Source organism: Ictidomys tridecemlineatus, chromosome 1 (genome assembly GCF_052094955.1).
Source record: "Ictidomys tridecemlineatus isolate mIctTri1 chromosome 1, mIctTri1.hap1, whole genome shotgun sequence".
NCBI classification, from domain to species: Eukaryota; Metazoa; Chordata; class Mammalia; order Rodentia; family Sciuridae; genus Ictidomys; species Ictidomys tridecemlineatus.
In genome coordinates this window covers 5,624,510-5,647,829 of record NC_135477.1, presented here as the reverse complement: position 1 = coordinate 5,647,829, position 23,320 = coordinate 5,624,510, and the positions used below count along the sequence as shown (strand labels likewise).

Sequence of the window (23,320 nt, the reverse complement as noted above, 5' to 3'; positions counted from 1 at the left end):
CCCTCTGGTTCTCAGCTGCCTCCCTCCTAGTCTTCTATGAGGACTCTGAACATACATCTGACTTCCATCCTGTCCAGGTGAGAAAAGTCCCCCAGAATCCTGTGCCAAACGCCAAACCACATTTCCCAGAACAATATGCTACCCCACCGTATTTCTTTCCAGAGTTATTTCTTGCCTCTAAACTCTCATGACATCCAGGGTATAGAAATGACTTATTGACACTAAAGGGTCAAAGAGACGAGCTGGATTTCCCCAAATCTGTACCTCAATGGTCAGGTTGGGATCTTGGATTGACTGACTTTCTGTTGTAGGTGCAAAGAACGGGATTCCAGAGACCACATTCTGAGAAGTGGATTCAGGGAAACAGGCCAACCTCACACCCTGTTCTTAAATGGGCCGCCTTTCAATGGGCCCAGTCCCAGACTTACATTCATGATGCAAGTGAGAATTTGGGTCTTACTTTTCCATCTGCACACTTTGTCCCCGCAAGCACAAGCCCTGGGTCTGGCATGTCGTCACCCAAGTACACGTGGGTCCCCCGGCACAGAATCCGGCCTCCTTCCTGCAGTGGGATATTTGTTTCTATGGAAACAGCATTGGTACCAATGACTGGTCGGCTGGCACCTCCTTGACACTGGATTTTTCCACATTTAGCATCTCTGGAAGAGTAAGAAGAGAAAGCCCCGAAGAGGAGCAGTTAGGGACCACCCCTAAGCCACGTGGGAAGGCACAGCGATGACCTCATCAGGATGCATGGATTCCTTACCTCACGTCACATTTGGCGAAGGAGCTCTTGGAGTCCTTGCCACAGTTGCCGTAGGGATCACCTGCAGAGTTGACCCTCTCAAAGCAGATCCCGGGGGCGGGTTTAGCACCTGGAATAGAAGCACAACAGCACCTTCGTCTCCAGCAAGTGTTTGTGGGTTTCTTGGAACAGCCCTGGGCTTGGGGTGAAGGGGAGACAGGTTCTGTGTCCACAGGAATGGTGCCCAGCACCTTGGCCGACTCCTCGGGAGCTGGCAGGTGGAAGGCCGGAGGTCAACAGCAGGCACCCACTCGGCTCAGCTCCCCACAAAGCCCAGGTTTCATGGCGTCTGTTCTCGAGGCCTGCTGTCCAGGGCCCAGGGCACGTGCAGCCTCTCAGGGGATGTGGCCTGGCTGTGCAGCCAGATTGGATCCAGAGCAGGAGGGAGTTGGTGGCTGGCTGCAGAGACGGGGAAGATTGCACTCTTTAGCAACATCCCACACAATTCCGGTGAGAAAATGCAAGCTAGGGCAGGCTCCAAAGAGTCACAATGACTAACGCGGGGAGTGATGAGAGAAGGAGAACAAATGAGCAAAGCAGCAATTTTGTACAATACTTTCAGTCCCAGAAAGCTTCCTATAGGAGCAAGCACTGGCTCAATTAGTGCCTATTCTTTGCAAGGCAGAGAATGTTCTGGGAGGCCACACAGTCATAATCCCTGGTAGTCATTGTGCACAGCATGACAGGGCCCCGCAGAGAGGGTCATGGCAGCTGGAGAGCTCAGGAAGTGGCCATTTTTAGCTCATCTTCCAGCCAGGGAAGGAGACAGCACGTAATTGGAGACTGCAGTGCCGACACTTTGGAGAGCTCTCGACTCCTGTGCACAGTGGCATGTGGTGAGGACTTCAAGGGATGCAGGAAAAGACAGCACATCTTCTCTCCCACACTGGCCTCCTCCTTGGGCACCTCCCCTCGCATCATTTCCAACTGCCAGGAAGCCAACTTCCCAGAGCCCACCTCTGGCCCTTGCCCTTCTCTGCTCCCAACTCCGGGATGTTCCATTGGCCTTCCAAGGTGACAGCAGAGTTTAGATTCTGACTGGATGATGGGCAAGGCCTCCTCCCTGATCACACCCGTGGTTCTTTAATGTCTGCCTGTTTCCTCCTCCTTGGCTGCTGCCACACACAACTGTCCCACAAAACAAAATAGCTCAGCACAACCAGCCCTTGCCCCAGAAGGGGTAGGCAGCATTATATTTTAAAAGCCATTTTAGAGAGGCCTCCCCAAACTCTTTTTTTGTGGGGTGGGAGGTACTGGGGATTGAAGCCAGGGATACCCTACCACTGACCCCGTCCCCAGCCCCTTTTTATTTGAATATTTACCAGCACCTTCTGCCTTCCAGACACCAGGGCCACGGAGTGACCTGATTGCACAATACTGCCTGCTTAAAAATTGCAACAAGAAAAACAGGGTAATGAATATGTTCCTCTGAAGTCGAGTGGCAGTTGCTATGAAGGGGAGTAAAGTGGGTGAGAGGGTCTGGTTTTTAAAGAAATATTGGTCAGGAAAAACCTCCTGAAGAGGAGGCTCTGAGCTGAATTCTCATCCTAGTACATGGACGGAAAGCCTGGGGCATGGGGGTAGAAAGTGCAGCCTGACTTCATGGGGCCGTCAGGGCAGGAGGCTGGGCCCTTCCCTCCAGGGACTGGTCATGGAGGCCTCCTCCTGTGGGCCTCACCCTGGGTCTCAGGGCTAGAGAGCAGAATAAACCCAGCCCATAGCCCAAGTGAAGCCAGATTCCATGACATGGGACGCATGGTGCCATCGCCACCTGCCAAAGGGCTGATAAAATGGGGTAGGAAATAGCCAGTCGTCCTTTCCCACTTCATAAGACCATGACCAGGAAGGCCAGGAGCTCCTGGTGGACACAGGGTCCCTGGGACCAGGGGCGAGTTGGTCCCACTCTGCCATCAACTCCATGCTGTCCTGATGTTCTTGTGGATCCTGTCCCTCTTACGATTTCTCGCCCGGGAATTATAAAAATATGGGGGCTCTCTTAAGATTGTGAGCAGATAGAAACAAGGGGGAAAAGACTTCGGGGAGTCCTGGAGTTGGGGCACATGCTCTGCACAGTGGCATCTGTTTGAAAACCCCGAGTCATAGCTCAGGGACTTGCCTGCACCATCTCTTCCTGGCTCCTAACTGTGAATGAGGCTCCTTGTGGCTCCCGAGGCCTGGTTCATTCTGGGAGCCCTCACAGCTTGGGCCTCCAGAACCTTGTCTTACTGAGTAGGCACCAGGAGACCCTCAGTAGACACCCGAGTAGATTGCTTTGTATTCCACTGGAAACAAAGGTCATCTTTCCCATGGTTATTCTCCTCATCTTAGCAAACATTTTAAGTGAATGCCACATCTCTGGTCATCAACCTGCCATTGGTGGGCACCCACTGGTAGTAATTGTGCTGGGAATGACATGTAGTATCCTTAGTCCTTGAAACCATCCTGTAAAGGTCCCCTTACCCTCATTTCACAGATTTTAACTCCAACGCTCAGAGTTTAGCTTGCTGAAGATCACCATAGATATGGCAAAGGTGGGCTTGACTCATGGAGATACAGCCCAAAGCATGGTATTTCCGCCCAGCCACAGTCCTGTGCTCCTCTCTTAGAACCACTTGGTTATCCACAGACCCCTCTTGTTCCTTCCTCTACAGGATGCAAACATGCTCTGATATGCCACCAGATGCAAGACCAGGCTCCAGCTCCACCAAATCTTTTTCCAAAGAATGACTTGACAAGCTATGGTGCCAGCTGCTATGTTTGCATATTGGGCGCAGAACTGAATTGGATAATGAATCCCTTGATTCTGAGCATGCTCAGTGGTGTTTCCTCCGAGAGAGGGGAATTAGAGATAGTTTATGCCTACTGATTTGGGAAAAGAAATAAATCCTGAATAGGATGACCAGGAAGCTTCTGAGAGAGAATCAGTTCCTAAAGTCACAAAGCTTGTTGGAGTTCGGCCAATAAAACTCATTCCATCCTGGGGCTGGTTTGTCCAGTGTCTGGGACGATGCAGGATTCGAAAGTTAACTTTCTGACACTTCCAGGAAAGCTCGAATGGCCTCCTTCCAAGAGTTTTCTTCCCTTGATCTGTCACCCAGAGCATGAGGGAGCAGAGATGCCCTGTCATAGTTTACTGTGGATGTATGGCCAGGACATGTCATTGCCAGTGGGTCACAGCAGTGACACGGCTCTCCGCCATGAGGATGCCTGTTCTCGTCCACTTAGCCTGTGGTTTCTGCCATGGGGTCTCCAGGTTGTGAAGAGAAATCCCCAGTTTGAAACAAAGATGTTTAAAGAGCAAGGGTTTAAAACAAATCAAACCTATAAGAACACAAGCACTTAAGACTTGGTCCACTTCACAGCCCGCCCTCGCTAGCCCACCTCTGGTGTTAACTTATAGGATGGTGCCGTGAGAGGACAGCGAGGTCCCAGCTAGAGCTCTCCAGCGAGGCCTGCTTATGGGAGAGCTGTGCAGTGGGAGGGCTTCCTCTGGGGGCCGGGGCCAACTTCCAGGTTCACAAGAAAGACCTGAGCTGCAAAAGACATGGGGTTGTTTGATGGCTATGAAAATGCCTCTTCCATGCCCCTTCTTCTAGGAGCAAGGACGGGGAATCCATTTTGTATGGTTCAGGCGGAGTTTGCTTTCCCACCCAATGTCAGGCGGGTGAACTAAGATTCAAATTTGCCTAATCAGAGAGGTTCATCTCACAGGCTCTATGACTGGTCAATCCTGGGCACGTGGCCAAAGTAGGCAGGTCAGTGTCTTCCCTGGATCATGGCTGCTGACAAGGGTCCAGGCGGCCTGCCGTGTCCTTCAAGGTCTTCCTCCCTGTGGAGGCTGGGCTCGACCTCCCCCCTCCTCCTCCTGCAGACGTGACCTCTCCTGTGTTTACTGTGCTGGCTTTTGCCCCTTGGGGAGCTCTAAGCCACGGTGCATGGCTGTAAATATCTTGGAGCAGGGACACTCGGGCCAGCTGGGAGTACCCGAGTGAGGACAGAGTGAGGGCAAGGCCCCTGGGGCCAGCCCGCCCTGCCCCAGCCCTCCCACAGGGGGCCACGTGTGCCCACAGTGAAGAGCCCGAGCAGATGCCCGGGAGATGGCCGTCCTGGGTCACCTTTTCCGAGACTCTGGATTTTCAGGTATTCCTTCCATGAACTCGAATGAAGTGAGTTCATGAGGAGAGAGACGACACTTCACTTCCTTGGAAGAGGAATCATTTCCTCCAAGTTGAGGCACCGTAAGATTACTTGTAAGCAGGGAACTCAAAGTGGGCTCTCGCTGTGGCTGGGAGTAGCTGCTGCTGGAGCTTCAGAAGAACACGTTACAGGAAACGGATGCCAAGGTGCCACCCCCCAGCCAGCCTTCCTCGGGCAGAGCTCTCCTGACCCCAACCAGGTTACAGAGTAGAGGAGGGTCCCAAGAGGGAGTGATGCTGGTGGCTGCTGTGTGAGAGCTGTCGGCTGGCACCTGTCTTAGAGGCAGAATGATGGATAATTTGGGAGCGTGAATGGCTTGTGTCCACTTGTAAGACGTGACAAAGGCACACACTTGGGTTCACAGTTTCTGCACTTAACATGCCCGTCTTCAAGCCTCGACGGAGACGAGAGATTTCAGGTCTATCTCTTGGAAAGAGTCTCCTCTCGCTCCTACATTACATCAATTTCATGTCTGTGAGTTCTTAATAATGGAACACTTAGATGTTTTGCCATTATCAAGAGATAAAACTTAGCCTTTCAGAGGGAATTTCGACAGCATGCTGTATTTTGTAATTATGTCAGAAGTGATAGATTTTAATTACCAGTTTTACCTTCAGAGTGATATGACTTATATTTGTAATTGTGATTTGGAAGTTCCCAATGTCATTATGTCTTTGAAGGAGACATGACGGCATCTCAAATGAAGCCCACAATTTACTCATTCTAATCTTTTACTTAAAATGATTCTATTATGCAAATGTACCTCTCCAGCTCAGTCAGTCAGCTCTTCTTGCCTGCTGCTCGTAACCCCCGTCCCTAACATCCACAGACAAGGAGCTTCCACAGACAACTGGAGACTCTTCTTCCCGTCTCTCTTCTGCAGAGTGGCCTTGGTCTTCATCAGAAAATGAAGTCCAAGGGGACGCCTTCGATCATTTCCTTCTTATGCACTGGGATAAAAGGGAGATTTTCTCAATTCCTCTTGGCAAAAATGTCTTTTCTTCCCATCTGTAGTCACCAGCATTGTAAATGATTAGTAGATGCGTGGCCCCAGGTGGGTTTCCGCAATCCAAACTCATTTAAACCAGCCTTGCAGATAAACACTGAAAGTTTACCAGCCCATAAAAATCGTCTGGCCGGCTCACGCTGCATAAATCAAATGACACTAGGTTCTGGTGAGTGACAAAACAGATAACACTAACATATTTCAGGACTTCCCCAAGGCAAACTGTTTGTGGCTTTAGGCATGTAGTTATCATGGAATTATCTGTGAGATTAATCGTTGAGTCCCGTTTTCAGTCGCCCTGCTGGGGCTTCTGCCAAACAAAGCACGAAAGTAAATTTGCTGCTTAAAGAAAAATATCCAGCCGTATTTCAGCAGAGAGAAAGGTCATGTCACAACGACAGACGATCTTTGTGGATATTAAGACTAAGCTGGACAAAGAGAGCTAAACCAAGGGAGGCTGTTTGAACTGCAGATAACATTTATGTTTTTGACATCAACCTATGAAGTCTTGAGATGCAAGACTTGTGGGAGAAAAATTGATGAGAAAAAAATTAAGCCCCCAGCCAACAGAAAATTATCAACAGTATCAAAGAGAGCAATTGACAAATAAATTAGTAAATAAAAAAATCCAAAAGGTATTCTAAAAGCATATCACTTTGCCAGTTAGGAATTGAGGCATATGTTTTGAATTTTCTATCATTTCGTTTGCAGAATGATTTGGAAGCGGGACTATTGTACTGAAATATAATGCTGGATTGAGAAAAGCCCATTTCAAAAGGGAACGGTTAGTTGGAAGGAAGGGCTGGTCCTGTCGGCCTTTGGGTAGCCAGCTCTGGAGCGTGAGTAACAGACCTCCTGGATGTGGCTGGAGAATTCTGCGTGACTCAACAAGTTGGCCAGGTCTCCAGGGTCCAAGTGACATGGCCATCAGGCAAGGACTTGATGGGTCCTAGGCTCAGTTATTGTGCTTCCTAGGGGCCTCCAGTGGCCCCAGGGCAAAGTGTGTCCGGGTCTTGGGGCATTCTCCAACAGTGGGGAAACAGACCCTGAAAAATGCATCCTCCACAATAAGTCCCCTTTCTCAATCAGGGAAAGTGAACCCAAACCCATCCCGGCAGCAGCGTATCTCACTGCTCTCAACCCAGGACATCTGGCTGGCCAGGGGCCCAGCCGAGGAAGTCACCTCTGCCCTCAGGACCGCATCTGCCCAGGATCAGCGCTTCCCGAGAGGACACTGGGATGGAGTCACATCCTGACTCCACTCCAGGGCTGAGCAAGAGCACACAGGGACTGTGGGAAGCCTGTTCCTCTGGCAGAATCGGGGCTGTTGAGTCAGCATCTTACACAGAGCAGGACGTCAGTGAATATTTCACAAGTGAGAGAACCTGGTGGCAGACGAGGATCTCTGCTCTCCAAGTCCCAGCTGGAGCTTCCCACCCACGGAGCTACGTGCACTTCCCTGGGTTGGTCCCACGGACCCCGTGCACTTCCAGCTGCCCCACTCCGGGTGACGGAAACACCCTTCCTCTTCCACTCTGGCACGTGGCTACTTGCAGGCCACCTCACCAGCGATGTCTCCTAGGTGGCTGCTCTACCCAACGTATCCTGCCCACGATCCTCTTACAACCCGTTTTACGAGCCCCAAGGACTTGAGCATCTTGCCCACCAGTCTGTGAGCAAAGTTCCAGAGCTCAGAGGCACTAGGTGCTGTGCATCAGGAATGATCCTACAATGTGTTACACAGAACCGACTACGGGCCGTGAAAACAAGTTAAAAATCTTGAGAAGGGGAGAGAATCCTGGATGACCTGGGGGACCCAGTGTGATCCCAAGAGTCCTCATACAAGTGAGGTGGAGGATCAGTCAGACAAAGAAATGAGACTACAGACGCAGAGGTCAGGGCACAGACAGTTACAGATGCTGCGTCAGGGCCCTGAAGATGGAAGGAGGGGCCGTGGGCCAAGGAATGCAGGTGGCTTCTGCAGGCCAGAGGAGGCGGGAAACAGCTGTTCCTGGAGTTTCCAGGAGCATTGCTGCGCTGCCCTCACCTTGATTTTAGGATTCCTAATCTCCAGAAATGTAAGGTGATAGATCTGTGCTGTCCTAAGCCCCTGGGGTTGTGATCATTCATTTACAGCAGTTACATTAACTTACATGGTGCCCTTCACCTGGAGAACTGGGCAGCCCCGCCAACGTGCCAGGAGAGGGTCATACTGCACTTGCAAGGGAGTGTTAAAAGGCCCATTCCAAGAAGCCCCTGGCACCGAAGGCCACAGCTGGTGGTGGTCCTCCATTTTCTTGGCTCTCCTGGGAGGTTACTTGGTGATCTGTACAGAGGAGGGGCTGGAAGAGGGACCTGAAACCAGGGAGTTCTGTGCCTGGGGCAGGTCTCCAAACCTGGTCCATGTGGTGTGTTTGGTGCTTTGTGCACTGAACCACTCTTGGCAAACCCCACCATGGCCAGGCAAAAGTCTGCCCAGCTACCAGCAGGAGGGTGGGCCGGAGCGAGCAGAGCTAAGCTGGAGGGGGCCGGAGGAAGACCCCTCCCCAGGGAGCTGGTACAACTTCCAGGGCAGCCTCTGTCCTCCCCCTTGGCTGCCAGGATGATGACTTTAAGCAGTGACTTCTCATGGCTCTCACTTGAGCGAAGCCCATCTGTGGGTAAGGCTGTCTGTCTGTCGGCCTGTCTGCCTGGCTCCTTCTCTCCATGGCCAGGCAGCTTGGGAAGGATTAGTCTGATGAGATGATAAATACCAGCCTTGGTCACCACGACCCAAGGGCACACGGCCAGCTGAGTCACACGATGCAGCGGTTCAGAGAGAGCCGCGGAGTTCCATCTGACCTCACTGTGGAAACGGGGCCAGGCGTTACGTCACGCAGGGCATGGAAGAGCATGCTCCACTCCAGAGCTCCGAGGGCTGCGTGTGCTCTGGCCACGGAATGCTCCTTGGAAGGGAGCACAGGACGGCCCTTGTAACTCAAGAAGGGAGATTACTGACTGCAGAGGGCCGGGGCAGATGGCCGTGGGTGATGCTGGAGGCCAGGAGGCTTGGGCCTGCAGCAGCCGCCACAGTCTCAAAGTGACCCTCCTCGCCAAAAAGGTGTCTGGAGTCACTGAACCACTCAGAGCCCTATGGCCATGTGGCACGGTATGGCGAGTGCCTCTCAGTGCTTGCCATTACAACGAGGGTGCCCACCCTTGTGTGGAGAACCTCAGGGCTGCCCATGAAGGGGCCAGCTGAAGGCGCTCAGGGTCCAAGGATGAAGCACCGAGGCCAGAAACTGCAGGCCCCATTCCGCCTGCACGAGCAGGTCCATGAGTGAGGGTCGCCGTGTCCAGCCTGCTCTTTCTTCAGCCTCAGAAGCGCCAAGTGCAGAGGGGCGTATCGGCTGGCCGGGGCATCGGGCTCCATGGGGACCCAGCTCCTGCAGACCTCCGTGGCTGGTCACTGCTTCCACACATCACATTGAAAATCTTCTGTGCTTCGTCACCAGCTTCGGCTCCAGGTTACTTCCCTCATCACCCCTGAAACCAGAACCTCACAGAGGCGCCCGACAGAGATCTGGGTCAGTGTCCCTCCTGCTAGAGCTGCTGTCTGAGCATGCTTGGCTTGTGGCGTGAGCCTGGCTGACTACAGTAGCCTTGCCATCACTGGGGCCTCTGGCCAGGACTGAGGTCATCTCTGGCCAATGGGAGGAGGGAGCTCGCAAGGCGAGGGAGAATTACAAGATGCTGAGAAAACCTCCGCTTAGGATTCTCAGCTGGAATTCTGAGCTGGAGACAGGCAGCAAAACCCAAATGGCAAACCAGGGCCGAGGTGCCTGGGCCCTGCGGGGCCCTGGATCTGCACCCTGGGGTGGAGCAGTGTAGGGGACACAGGCAGGGTGCTGGCTCCACCGTGTCCATCCAGGCTTTGTTTCCTCTTAAAGCCTCAGTGGGACTGTAGACCAAGACCTCACTTGCTCCTTGGGGCGACTGTGCACCGTGGGAGTCACACCTGCACACCGGGTCACCACGGTGGGGCTCCAGTTCCAGTCACGTGTCCCTAGGAAGCCGGCTTCCCACCCCAGAGCTTGAGCCCTTCCTGAGGGCTTATTGGAGGGTCAGAAGGGACAGATAGGCTAGTGCCCAGCTGAGGATGCCACTCTAGGATCTGCTGGACAGGGCACTGTGGCAGCCGTGTCCTGGCCACATGGGTGCCTTTTCCAGAACACACATCAAGCCCATCAGGCTGCCTTCATATCCAATGGCATCCCAGGCCCTCGCACTCCCGCCTCATGTCCCCCATTAGGGCCTGGTGCCCAGCCTCCCCGCTGCTGGCCCGTCCACATCACAGGCTCCCATCTGAGTGCTGCCTGTACTTCCTGGTCATAGACCCTCTGGAGCACCAGGTCCCCCTGGGGGCCCTCCAGATGCAGTGGCTCTCCCCTTGGCACCCTCAGACCTGGGCTGGCAGCCTTGTTAGGGCACGAAGCATCCCCACCATCTGAGTGGTGGTGAAAAGTTCTGTCTGTCCGTCTGTCCTACTCAGTACCTGTGGTGTCCTGGCGGACCCATCTCTGTCACCCCATGGAGCACACAGTAGGTGTTCATGCCTCTCTTGTTAGACTGCACTGAGCTCCTTGGGCGGTGGCCAGTTCGCCCACTTCATCTCAGCATGTTCCCAGCCCCTTCCCGGGGGGCAGCTGTTCCCAACAGGATGGAATGGTTGTTTTGTGGGCGGTTCCTCCAGGAGCAAGGACTTAGGAGCAGACCACAATCCCCAACACCCAGTGTCAAGCTGGTGGCAGCCACCTACCTGGTCCCCAGAGTGTGACACACTGCTGCTCGTGGGTCTGGCAGATGCCATTGTAGCAGTAGCCATCCACCCCCTGACACGGGTGTCCGTCGTGCAGGTACACGTTGGCTGGGCAGTGAGGACTGGCTCCCGTGCAGAACTCCGGGAGGTCACAGGAGTTGCCGGAGCCTCGGCACGCGGTCCCCGCAGGCTTCAGCTGAAAGGAGAGGGTGGCTCAGTGCCTGTACACAGAGGGCAGAGCAGAGCAAGGCCGTCTGAACACAGCCTGCGTGAAGGGGCAAGGACCTAGAGAGAAGATGCCTTTATAGCAGAGAGCACTCACAGCCCAGCCCTGGGCTCTGGGATTGACCTCTCTGCCATAAGGGGGTGGGGCAACCAAGAGCAATGCATTTTTAATTGCAGGCAAGCAATGAGCACACAAGCTGCTGGGTGGCACCTGTCACCTCGGGTCACTGGGCAGGTAGATGCTTCTCTGGTTGCCAGCATCTTCCCCAGGTTGAAGTTGACATCGGCATCCAAAGTGCTGGCATTTGTGGGCAAGTTGACATAAATGGTTCCGAGAGCATAATCTAAATGGCAATGTCACCTTGTCATGAAGTCATGGGACTAGCAACCTCCCTTTAGCACTTACTGGGGAGGGCTGGAGCGGTAAAAAGAGGGCGTGGTAAAAGGCATCAGATCGCCTCTGACCAATACCTCATCTGTTTGCAGTTGGGAAAATTAAGGCTCCGAGGGCCTTTTCTGAGGCTGCGCAGCCAAGGAACCCCCTGACCTGGGTGAGGTTTTCTGCCCACTCCTCAAAGGCAACGAGGCAAGACTCCAGCCAACTTCTGGAAGGTCTAGGAATCTGAACGAACTTGTTCAAAGTTGTCAATGTGGACCACACTGGTAGTGCCACAAGACCCTCCCACCTCTTCCTCCCTGTGACCATCTTGATCCTCACCTGGTCGAGGCTCAGTCCCCTTCCCACCTTAGCAAGCCCCTTCTAGGCACCTCTCACCACCAGCAGCTGGGCCAGGGAGTGCCAGCTTCTCATAACATTCCCCACAGGCCAACGGCCACCAGGAAGGGTGTCTTAATGCTGAATGTAAAAGGTATAATACTTCTAACTGACCAGGCCCCAGCAGGGCAGCTCAGAGGGAGTTTCTTGTAAGTGGCCTGCCACGATCAACTGCTTAATTAACAAGAAGTACAACTCTACCCTTAGAATCAGGCTTCTATTCTGTGAGACATCAGCTGTGGGTAATGAGACAAGGGTCTGCCAAAGCAAATGCACTCAAAGGTCAAAGATGGCCAAGGCCCAAGGCTGCCACCCTGACTGTGCTGGACAGGGATGACATTAAGGTTGAGATATTGATGCAAAACCTCTGAAACAGCCCACATGGGTTCTGGCCCCACCTGCCAGATGTTCTTGGCATCAAGCAGATGGACTTAGCGTGCGTCTGGCAGGGGTATGAGTCTGATTCTCTGTGCACTGTTCTGTCATGGGGACAGGACCCCCATGTGCCACCAACGACACAAATGTCGAGTGCCAGTGCTTTGGTCCTACTAGTTTTCAGCTGGTATGTGAATAATCTATCCCAGATGATTAGCAATTAAAGTGTAACTTTCACCCGAAGCTTAGAAGATATTGAAAAATAAGAGGTGGCTAATATGCATTTACTTGAAAAGGAGTGAGTTCATACCGCACGAGTGCTGAAATCGTCCTGCCCTATTGCTTGCCCTGCATTGGATTGGATTTGAACCACATGCTCATCTGTGACCTTGGCGCCAACTGTCATTCTGCAGACTCACCTGACAGTCCTCGCAGCAGAGCCCGTGTGCGCACACAGCGTCTGGCTTCAGGGTGCAGGTGGTGGCGTTGCAGCAGCGATTGGTACATTCCTGGGGGCGGGGAATGGGATCTGTTTGACAGGGCCACACAGAGCAAAATCTCACACCAATGTCACACCCTAAAGGACTGCGAAAGAACCTGCTGCGGGTCTAGCTTCCAACCTGCAAACCTGCCCGAGGGTCAGTGTCATCTGAAGAAAGCAAAGTTTCTGTTCTGTGTGGAACGGACTGGGTCTGCGAGCCCCTGGCAAAGTCAGGAGCACTCGGGGCCTTCAGGAGAGGTAAAGTGGCTGGGATAGGAAGGCAGGGTGGCCAGACAGACCAAGGCTGGGCAGCAGGGCCTTGGGCCTTCAGAGCGGTCTCTACGCAGGGCTCATTGAAATGAGCAGCAACAGGACCCTGGAGAACCAGGAAATTACTTATTCAAACACAGACAGACAGCCTTTGCTCCTCCAAAGTGAATGCTTTCGTGGGACTGGGGCTGCAGCTCAGTGGTAGAGAGCTTGCCTGGCATGTGTGAGGTCCAGCCACTGGCACCACAAAAACAAAACAGAGCAGAAACAGAACGCTTTCCTCTTGGGTGAAGTCAGATCTCGAGTTTGAGCCCCAGTTCCCTGCAGTCAAGACAGGTGGATGTGGATGAGCCCCTTCCGGCACAGGTAGGCTGTTGGCTGAAGGTGCTCTGGGAGCCAGAACTGGACATCAGAACGGCTAAGAAGCCGGAAGGAGGGCTGGGGCCAAGCATACTGACTGTTGAGGGGTTTAAGCAGGTGGAATGCCAGGTGCCCTGCCCCCTCTGCAACAGAACCGAGAGAAGGGCTCCTTTACTGCCCTGTGCTTCATAAGAACCCATTTCCTTTCTGACAAAAGAGATATGAGGTTAACACCTTTAATTTAGTTCTCAAAAAGCCTGCATGCATTTAGCCCATTTATGAAGTCTGTGTAGAGCAGAGCATTCCAATGACTGAAAGACTGTACATTTTAGAAGAAAGTATCCTAAGATGGATCGATTCATAGAATCCTCAATACTGTTTAATTTATCAATGTTCTTTTTGTCAATGTACAATATGCTCTGATGAATTTATGGACTATTGGCTAGGGTGAAGCTAACTGTAGACAAGTTTAATAGTGTAATTGTTTACTCCTGAACACTATCTTTTATGAAAAAATTATCATTGGTATCATAAATGCAATTAAAAAATTTTGTCGGTAATCAAGATTTATGGTGAGCCTGGGTACCTGAACTATGTCCCATGTGAAACTCTATGAATTATGCTCTCATTTGGTGTTTACCATTTGCCCCTATCATACATACTTCCAAAGTTGTTAAATTTTAAATGTTTGAGAACTTTATAAACATCCGGAATGTGTAATATATACAATAAGATAGAACTGCCAACCAGAAGTCATAGCTATAACTTTCATGCCAGCAAGGGTTTCCAGCTCGTGGACTTACGATTATAAAAAAAAAAGTTTAGCAACTTGCTTGATTTTTTTCCAAAGAAGCTCATTAATTGCAATACCGATAGATGCCATCAAAGGGACAGCCACACTGTATTGCTTGTTGCGGTCTAAGTGGCTCAACTGGTGATGGATCAACCAAATGAGAGATGTCCTTAAAATTCTAAATGAAGCCAGCCATCCTATATCTGGGTTCCCAAGTCCTTTAAGAACCCTGCCCCCTCCCCAAATCACCAAAAATATAAGCAGCCGCTCAAATGGAAATAATGGAAATGCAGCCAAGTAGAATGTCTGACTTCAAAGGGGATTGATAATGTGAGAAAGATAACTAAGTTTAAGAGAGATTCGCAAGCTCCCGGCATGCTAGCGACTCTAAACAAGGAGATAAGGTTGCCTTCCCATCCTGCCGGCTGGAGGAGTGAGCAAGCCGTCAGGATTTCCTTCTGCGGATATGAATCCGACTCCCTGTACTGCAGGGCTGCGACAATCACTTGCCTTTTAACTACCCTGCATCCACTTCCTCTGCAGTACCATATTTCTCAGAAGAGACAAACTCTTCATGGGGTAATACATTTTTATTTTAGTACTGCATAGAGACGCAACAGAACCAATGAATACCAAGTCTCCAAAGAAGAAAGAATAATGGAGCCATTAGGAGGCCTCCCTCCGAACGGCCTAATTGTCATTCCACACAGTGGTGGCAGATGTGGATTCAGTCACAATGAACTGGGATACAACTGGAATGCATCTTCCTGAAATGAAACTGGGGGGAGGGGTGCCGTTTCTGGGAGTGGGGGCTCAGAGGCAAGGTCCAGCTTATGCTGTGTTGCCCACCCACGTGGCAACACACTGAGCCTTTCCGTGGGCCAGAGGATCCAGGAATACCTGCAGGGCCCAGGCTCTGGGGAGCAGGAGAGAGCTCAGGTAACAGGTCTGAAAGTCCAACAGACCGAGAGCTCTAATGAGACTCAAAGTCTCCGCCCGGGTGGGGCAGTTTGCAAACTGGAAATGGGCTGCCACACTGCTAGTTGCAGCTGGAGCTACAACCTGGAAAAGCAAATCATGCAAAATTTTAAAGAACAAACCAGCAAGTGGGGCAGAAGGCTGTGACTTGGACAAATTTCTTGGAGGGGAGAACATTACAGGAAGGGAAGGAGAGACCTCTTTAAAACATCAAGAGCTCACTTTACAAAATAAGGATCCCTAACCACAGAAACCCAAAGGTGGGAGTTACAGGCCAGTAGAACGTGGCTTGCCACAGGAGGAGTTTACAACCAGCTGTGATCTGGGGGGAGGGTAGGCACCCTGCCAAAGCTGCGCTGCCCTTCATGGAGACAAAGCGGATCGGAAGAGAGTGGCCAGCAGGTGTCAGGTGACATGATGGTGGTGGTGACGGCAGCTACGGAGGTGGCAGCGGCTATAGGAGTTATTGTCGGGGTGCTGGTTAGTGGGGATGTTGGTCTGGTGATGGGGATGACTGCGGAGGTGGTGATGTTGGCCGTGGTGGTGGTAGATGGAACAAAGGACGGCTAATGGAGCATTCCAAACCTGGGAGTTTATGGCTCCATGAAGAGCCACCATTAATAAACAATTACAAGGAGTTCAAATCAAAGACAAACCACTGTAAGTCAACATGGCCTCTCCTGAGAAATATGGGTAACTTAAGCTAATTACGTTTCCTATTTAAGTCATTTTCAAGGCTCTTTCCCTGCGCATGCCCCATCCCAAGCTGGTTCTACGTTTTCCTTTGCTCATCTTAAGGAGTGTCTGCAACATGGTAATTAGGACTTGCTCCGACACAACAATCGCTCCCGGTGCATCCCGAGCACAGTTAACCACCGCTGTGAACAAGCCGTTATCCTTAAGTTCCGAGTTTGACAAGGGCATGAAGGATGGCGCAAAGCCACCTCCACAGGGTTGTAGAAACTGTCGGGCCAAGACCAGTCGCCCCGGTATGGAAAACCCCAGAGGCGGGTCATGGCAAGCCTTCTCCTACCCACTGGTTGGGTGAGGGACACAGGGACATGCTGGATGCTTTGGAGTCTAAGCTCGGTTTTCCTTCCCTCCTGGTCCCCTTCAGAGCAAACTTCTGAGACACTCTAAACCGCTCTTAGCCCATCTGCAAATTTAGCTGAGCTGGCCTTGCACCTGATGAACACTTTGGCTTGTCTATGCTCTCAGGGAGGGAGGGGACCCACAGGCAGCTGCCTGCTACACAGACTCCTTGCTTTGATTGATTCTAAACACCACCTCCTCCATGCTTTATAGGGAGGTGCTACTGTGTCCCCCCTTTCCTTCTCAGGACTCTTCAGACATTAAAAAGTGGCTGCTAGACTTTTTTATGTTGATTATCTTGGGACCTATAGAAACAAGAAAATGTCCCGAGATTGACTGGCGTTAAATAATCCCTGGGCTGGATGGAAACACTCCCGCCTTCACTTATTGCTTCTGAGAGCTAACAAGGGCCAGCGCCAGGAGCCCTGGGAGCCTCAGGCCCTGCATGCAGAGGAGGCTGCGGCAGGATTTCAACTTGAGAGCAAACTCTTGGCTAAAGAGCTCTGCTTATTCAAATCCCCCTCTAGCAGCCTGCCCTACAAAGAGGGAGAAATGGTGCTTAGTGGCTCTTTGAAGCTACAATTCCAAGGCTTTCTTCTGGGTCAGACTCAAAGCTAAAAGCTTTTTTATTGTTCTTATCCTCACCTCACTGAAGGATACGGCTCCCTTCAACAGGGAAGATTCTCTCTCTATTTAAGTCAAGTGATACAACTTATTTTGTGCCATAGTTTAAATTCAAGAAAGCCACCCTAGCGCGTGGGGCTCATTGAAGGTGACTCTCCAGGACGTTTCCACCCCGAGTTTCCAGCACGTTCGCTCTGTTGCCCAGTTTCTCCAAGTTCTCACTTCCTGGCCCAGCGAGAACGAGAGGGAAGGTTCCGGAGACGCCCCCTTACCTCGGGCTCCCCGCAGTCACACTCCTCGCCTTCCTCCACGTATCCGTTCCCACACTTCTGCCCCCCAAAAGCCTGCTTGACCTCCGGCAGGTTGAAGAGGCACATCCCCATGCCCTTCTCCAGGCTGGCCTCCAGGTCCTTCCGGCTGCAGCTGCTGAACACCATGGGGAAGGGGAACCTGCGCGGGGGAGACCACAGTGAGCGGGGCGCCACGCCCTTCCGGCCTTCTCCTGGGCTGCTCAGGGCGACACCGCTCAGGTGTCTCGGTGAACAAAGGCCGGCTGAGGCATACAGGGTGAGAAGAGGACCTTCAGAGCATGCGACACCCGCCCCACCCCGTGCCAACGCCACCAACCAAGAAGTGCCCTGTCAAAACAGAAACGGTCCTTTGAAAGTTTTCAACCCAACAATGTCAGAGTCTCTCTACAGGCGTCAGTTCAGGCTGGAACCACGCAATGCAGAGCGAGTTCTCAGGATCTGGAGCTCGCCGAGAACTCCTTTGCATTTGTCCTTACTGGCAAATGCAAAGGACCGAAAGACACAAATGACTGTGCTTCTCAGGCCCAAGGATCCAGGGACACATGGTCCCTCTGTAAATCATGGCCGGCTGAGATTGGCACTCAGGCCTCCAGAGGTCGAATGGTTGGCTTCCCTGGCGCCTACATAGGGGGGTGAAGGCGGCCCATAGATGCAGCTCCTGCCTGTGCCTCACGTTTTCTGGGCAACGAGTGAGTGTGGCAGAGTTGGCCGACTTCCCAGCAAAGCTATGCCCCCTTGGTCTAGAGAGGCCGCCCAGGCCCCTGGTACCTGGGTGGGCCGCGTGACCGATTCTTGGCAAGGGACACGAGAAGAAGTGGTGTGGGTCACTTTGGGTCTGTGGTGTTGAGGCAGGAGTGCCTTCCCTCCGGCCTCCTCTCCCTGCAGTTGAGATCAGGAGAGGCAGAGCCAGATCCGGCCCCAGGTCCTGGCTTACTGCAGGGAGGGCAGTGGCAGCCTGCGCCCCAGTGCCACTTGGAAGGGAAAGGCACCTCTCACCTGCAAGCCACTCGGCATTAGGGCTTGTTCCTGCGGCAGCTGGTGTTGTGGATGGGGTTCATGGTGGCCCTGGGGGTTGATGTGCTCAAGCTTGGTCCCAGTGTGATGTTGTGAGATGGCCTCTAATGGCATGGCCTGGTGGTAGGCAGTTAGGTCACCTGGGGATGCCGCCCTCAGAAGGGATTCATATGGTTTCTGAGGGACCCTGGTTAGTTCCTCCAAAAGTGAGATGTTGGGAAGAGAGCAACCTGGGCCCTGAATCCCACTTGCTTCCTCTTTCGCCATGTCATCTCTCCCTCTTGCACACATTTCTGTCATTGTGATGCCATCTACTGTGAGGCCCTCACCAGAGTGGAACACACGATGGCACCATGCCCTTGAACCTCCAGAGCTGCCATCTAAATAAAGCTCTTTTCTTTATAAAGTAACCAGCTTCACATGTTTTGTCAACAGAACAGGCTGATTCAGTTACATGACACAGAGCACGTCATTGCTGCTCTTTTACAAATGCATTTGTCCTTGACTTGAGGCAGCCAGGATGGAAAGGGGCAGGCATGCCAGAAACGCAGGTTTTACTACTTAGTGAGGGAGCAAGGCCTGCTCTCCAGGAAGCCCAGCCTTCTCTCCCCATGGAGACATTTACAGGATGATGCTGTAATTGGATCTCAATCAATTGGCCAAACCAACACAAGTGCTCTGCTTCCCCGAGGATGGCAGACTAGCCACCAAGTGATGACAGGGCATGGCAACTTCTCGAGATCCTGTTGATGCCCACAGCCGAACAGAGGACACTGCTCCAGCCCCATGTGCTTTCTATTTATCCCAGGCTTCAACCTGCGGAGTGTGATTCTAATCCACAGATAAATTAATGGGTGGAAGTCCCGCTCTGTCCAATGCAAAGGCAGTAAACCAGAACGGGCTCGTGCTGTAACAGAGTTAGCTCCCTTCGAAGGCTTTGCAACTTTCCTTGGCAGATAGATTGATGATTCCTGGTATCAAAATGATGATGAGCAGCTTCAACCAACTACCGAGTGCAGTATTTTCAATTTATAAAGTTTTGTGTTGAAGAGACCGATTACCCAGGGAACTGAGAGCAGTTCTTCCCTCTGCAAGGAAACAGGCCCAGATCAGACCTTTTCCCATATTGGAGTTTCCCCAGGACACACACACATCTCCAGGCCTGATCCGGGAGATGGAGCCTCACGCTCGCTCAGTGTCGTGGTGACCTGCTGTTCTGGAAGGGAAGTGATTTCCAGACAGGGTTAAAAGTCAGTTAGCAAAGACACTGGGATAAGCTGTAAGGCCCAGGAAGAGTCTCAGCGAGGATGACAGAAAGGGAGGCAGGAAGCACCCCATTCCTCAAGGGGCCGAGGCAGTCCGAGCCCGGCTCAGGCAAGACCCCCTCATCTCAGTGTCTTTCATGGGACACACTCGTCGATTTTGAGGGAAAGGGGTTGATATTAAAGAAATGGAAACAAATCAGATGCATGAGCTCAGTTTCAGGGCAGGGATTAAACCGCAGAGGTCCTGGGAGGACCTGTGCCACCAGCGGGAGCACCGTTGTCTGTGACGCTAAATTCCCGTTTCCTTGGCTTTTTCCGGTTCTGTTGAAGGACAAACCCCACGTGCTCACACAGTTCTCTGTCTTTTAGATCACCGGTGGACACTCCCTGCCCCGAGCACAGGGTTCTGGTTGTGCTCCGAGGAAGGACTTTCAGGTGTCGGTTCCCTGAGGTGTTTCAACAAGGTGGCAGCACCCTCCTCTGATGCCGAGGAAGTCGAGAACACCCCTGCCCTTGGGATCCTCGGTCAGGGTTGCTCACATGCAGCCCAGAGCAGGCCTGCACCAGAGAGTCCCTGGGCGTTCACAGACGCACAGCGGGCCCAAGGTCAAGGCGATTCCTCCTCCCTCCAACCAGGAGCCTGGCGACTCTCTCAAGGAGTCCTGCCCCTCCCTGGCCTGGGCCCAGCAGGGCTCCATCACTGCGCCTCCCCGAGGCAGGCAGAAGCCACTGCCAGCATCTGAAGACCAGTGCTTTTGCTTCTCCTTCTGTGGTGCTGGGGACGGAACCTGGGGCTTTGTGCGTCCCACGCAAACCCCTCACTGAGCCTAACTGCAGCCCCCGAGTGCTCTTTGGAAGACAGATGGTGATCAAACCAAGGAGCACTTTCTGCCACAGGTAACCTGCTGGCCCTGTCCTGTTGCGGTTCCTCCCCAGGGAGGCAGCCCCCCCTCATAGACCATCCCTCCACCTTCCTTGGACTTGGGCAAGTCGGGGTTTGGAGGAGGAAAAGCAGAGCGCCTGCCACTCATCCTCCCACGGTGGTGGGAGCACGACTTCAGCACACAGCTTACCAACCCCAGGTGTGGCGCCTGCACGTGCCCGGGGGTGGGTAAGGAAGAGGAGTGGGTGGGTCAGAGAGGGAAGGACTGAGGGGAAGAATACGGCAGCGAGGAGGAGAGGATGTGTGCAGGAGGGTGGGTCCCACCACAGAACCCCACCTGGAAACCTCCCTGGGAGGACACACATCTGAGCCTCTCATGCCAAGGACAAGAGGAGGAAGCTGCTGGCACACTGGGGAAGAGCCGGCACCAAGGGCCGTGCCGGGCCGGGCCTGTCCTGGAGAGTTATCCAACAGCGGGAAGGAGGCTCTTCTTGCAAAACCACACTCAGAGAGGCAGCCCCTTCCCCAGAGGAGCCCGAGTGAGGTGGTGTCATTGGAGGTTAGGAGCAAGGCCCTGCGGTGGCAGGACGGCACCTGGGTGTCATTAAACAGGGAGTCTGGCCTGGCCTGGGTAGGAGCAGGCACTGCCACAAGTGAAGGCCGCTCTGAAGGGCTCCGAGCCCTTATTCCTGCTTCTTAGCAAGTATTTTTGAACTATGAGCCAAAGGCCTCACCCTTCTGTGCCCTGAAGCATCCTGAGTGGATTGACGCTCAGCACTGAGAAAGTCTCAAAAAGTTCCTGCTAGCCCGGTGACCCCCCCCCACCATGCATGGAATTTAATAATCTAAAGTAATTTCAGTTCTCAAGAGAAGAACTTAATAGCACCAAATATTAGCTTGTCCTCATTATAATCCTGTCCTGAGCTACACTTACCACAATATCCCTCACATCCCAAAGAGCCATTGGACCTACTGTGTGGGGCCCAGTAGGAGCCAAGGACTCGGGCTCAGGTGACCTTCGTCAGTGGGTTTGTATGAATGACGGGCCAGATGAACACGAGTCCCGTGGTCCCAAACACCCTATCGCTGTGACTGCTGATGATCACTGTCACTCCAGCCCGGCCACACCAGGGGGATCTCAGAGAAGACCCTTGGCAAGCCCAGTGTAGTATCCTGCTTCCTGGTCGGCTGCCTTTGGCCTCTCTAGGATGGCAGGGTCAGCCGACTTGGGTGGTGTGGTGGCCTCTCTCTCCTTCCTCCCCTCACTCACTCATTCACTCACCGAGAAAGTGTTGTTCAGGGGTCCACAGTCAAAGCTCTGAGCAGCCGATATGGCCCGAGTGTGGCCCACTGTCCCTGCAGCAGGTCCGGGCCCAGCCCCTTCCCTATCCATCCCACGCTCCAAGACCCTTAAGATCCCTCTCCTCCAGAATGGTCCTTGAGATGCCGAGCGCTCAGGCTCACTAGTATTCAGGCCACGTAAGTGGAGTCCGCTGGCTTCCCATGGCTTCCCGTTCTTTTCCCCGTCATAGTTTTCCTATCACAGTTGATAGATTCCCAAGATTAGCAATTGAGCAAAAAATTACATTTTAGTGTAACTATTGAGCCCTGCTCTGAGGCAGGCAGTAGGGTGGTGCTTTTCCAGAGTCATACTTTTCTTCTTTATATTTTTTAAATTTTCAAAATAATCCAGTGAGACAGGCCTCCTTATCCCCACGTGGAAAGGGCCTTAAGAGTTCATGGTCAGGGGATGGTGGACACTAGATTTAATCAAGAATTTTGGCTCCAAATTCATTGATGAAAAACCATTCTCTTTATTCCAGATGTCAGGTCAGCACTGGATGGCCTTTTGGGAACTGCAGAACCGTGGAAGGAGATCAGCACCCTCTGGACTTAGGTGTGGATTCAGGGAATACTCTGTCATGACCTAGCACATGCCCCGGCCAGGTTCCCACTGTGTCCCAGACCAGCAGCACCAGCGACTTCTACAGATAGAAATCCCCAGCCCAGAACGACCGAGTCGGGAATCCTCAGGGAAGGGTCCTGAAACCTGTGTTTTAGCTAGTCCTCCAGCTGGGTTGCTTGACTTAAAAATGCAGAGAACTTAAGAGTCACCCCTTAAGCCATTTAAAAATGTCCAATTCCATGGTTCCTAGAACATTCACTGCCAGGCAGCCTTGCCACTTTGATTTCAGAACCTCCTCCCTACCTACCAAACACAGCCCTGCCCATCAAACAGCTGCTCCACAGTCTCCCTCCTCCCGCCCCGACTATAAGGACTCCACAATTCTGTTTGCTCCATGGAAGTGGAATCGTACGGCATGTAGCCTCTGCGTCTGGTCCCTTTGCCTTAGCATAGGTTTTCCAAGGTAGCACGAGGGATACACGTTCCTGTGGCTGAGTAGCCTCCCAGTGTAAGGCCACAGCAGTTCACCTGCTCAGCAGATGGCCCAGAGAATTTGCTGTCCATTCAAGTTGGTGAACAACTTGCCTAGATTTAAAATCCAATGTTTTAAGGGTGCTCTGTGGACTAATGCCCTCCAGGCTCATCATAGATCACGCTCATGTAGTTTGCTTAGACAGAGTTCTGTGGGACACCCTGGTTCCCATTTTTTTTCCAGATCTTTTTTAAAATTAATTTTTAAAAATTTATATAGGACAGAGGAATGCATTACAAATCTTATTACACATATAAAACATAATTTTTCATATCTTTGGTTGTATACAAAGTATATTCACACCAATTGGTGTCTTCATACATGTACTTTGGGTAATGATGTCCAACACATTTCACCATCATTTCCAACCCCCTGCCCCCTCCCTTTCCCTCCCACCCCTCTGCCCTCTCCAGAGTTCATCTATTCCTCCCATGTTCCCCCTCCCTACCTCACTATGAATCAGCCTTCTTATATCAGAGAAAACATTTAGCATTGGTTTTTTTGGGATTGGCTAACTTCACTTAGTATTATCTCCTCCAACTCTATCCATTTACCTGCAAATGCCATGATTTTATTCTCTTTTATTGTGAGTAACATTCCATTGCATATAAATGTCACTTTTAAAAAATC

At 52.3% G+C, this 23,320-nt stretch overlaps 1 protein-coding gene across 1 annotated transcript in view; it reads right to left on the bottom strand.

The window, feature by feature from the left end:
- The window catches only part of Adam12 (ADAM metallopeptidase domain 12), a 311,142-nt gene that overhangs the window by 47,884 nt on the left and 239,938 nt on the right, over positions 1 to 23,320 (bottom strand). Inside the window, exons 12-16 of the mRNA XM_078024409.1 lie at positions 17,052 to 17,229; positions 12,601 to 12,690; positions 10,807 to 11,002; positions 767 to 875; positions 461 to 659 (exon numbers count right to left, since the gene is read on the bottom strand). Of these exons, the coding sequence (XP_077880535.1) occupies positions 461 to 659; positions 767 to 875; positions 10,807 to 11,002; positions 12,601 to 12,690; positions 17,052 to 17,229 (772 nt within the window). The remainder of the gene's footprint in view (positions 1 to 460; positions 660 to 766; positions 876 to 10,806; positions 11,003 to 12,600; positions 12,691 to 17,051; positions 17,230 to 23,320) is intronic.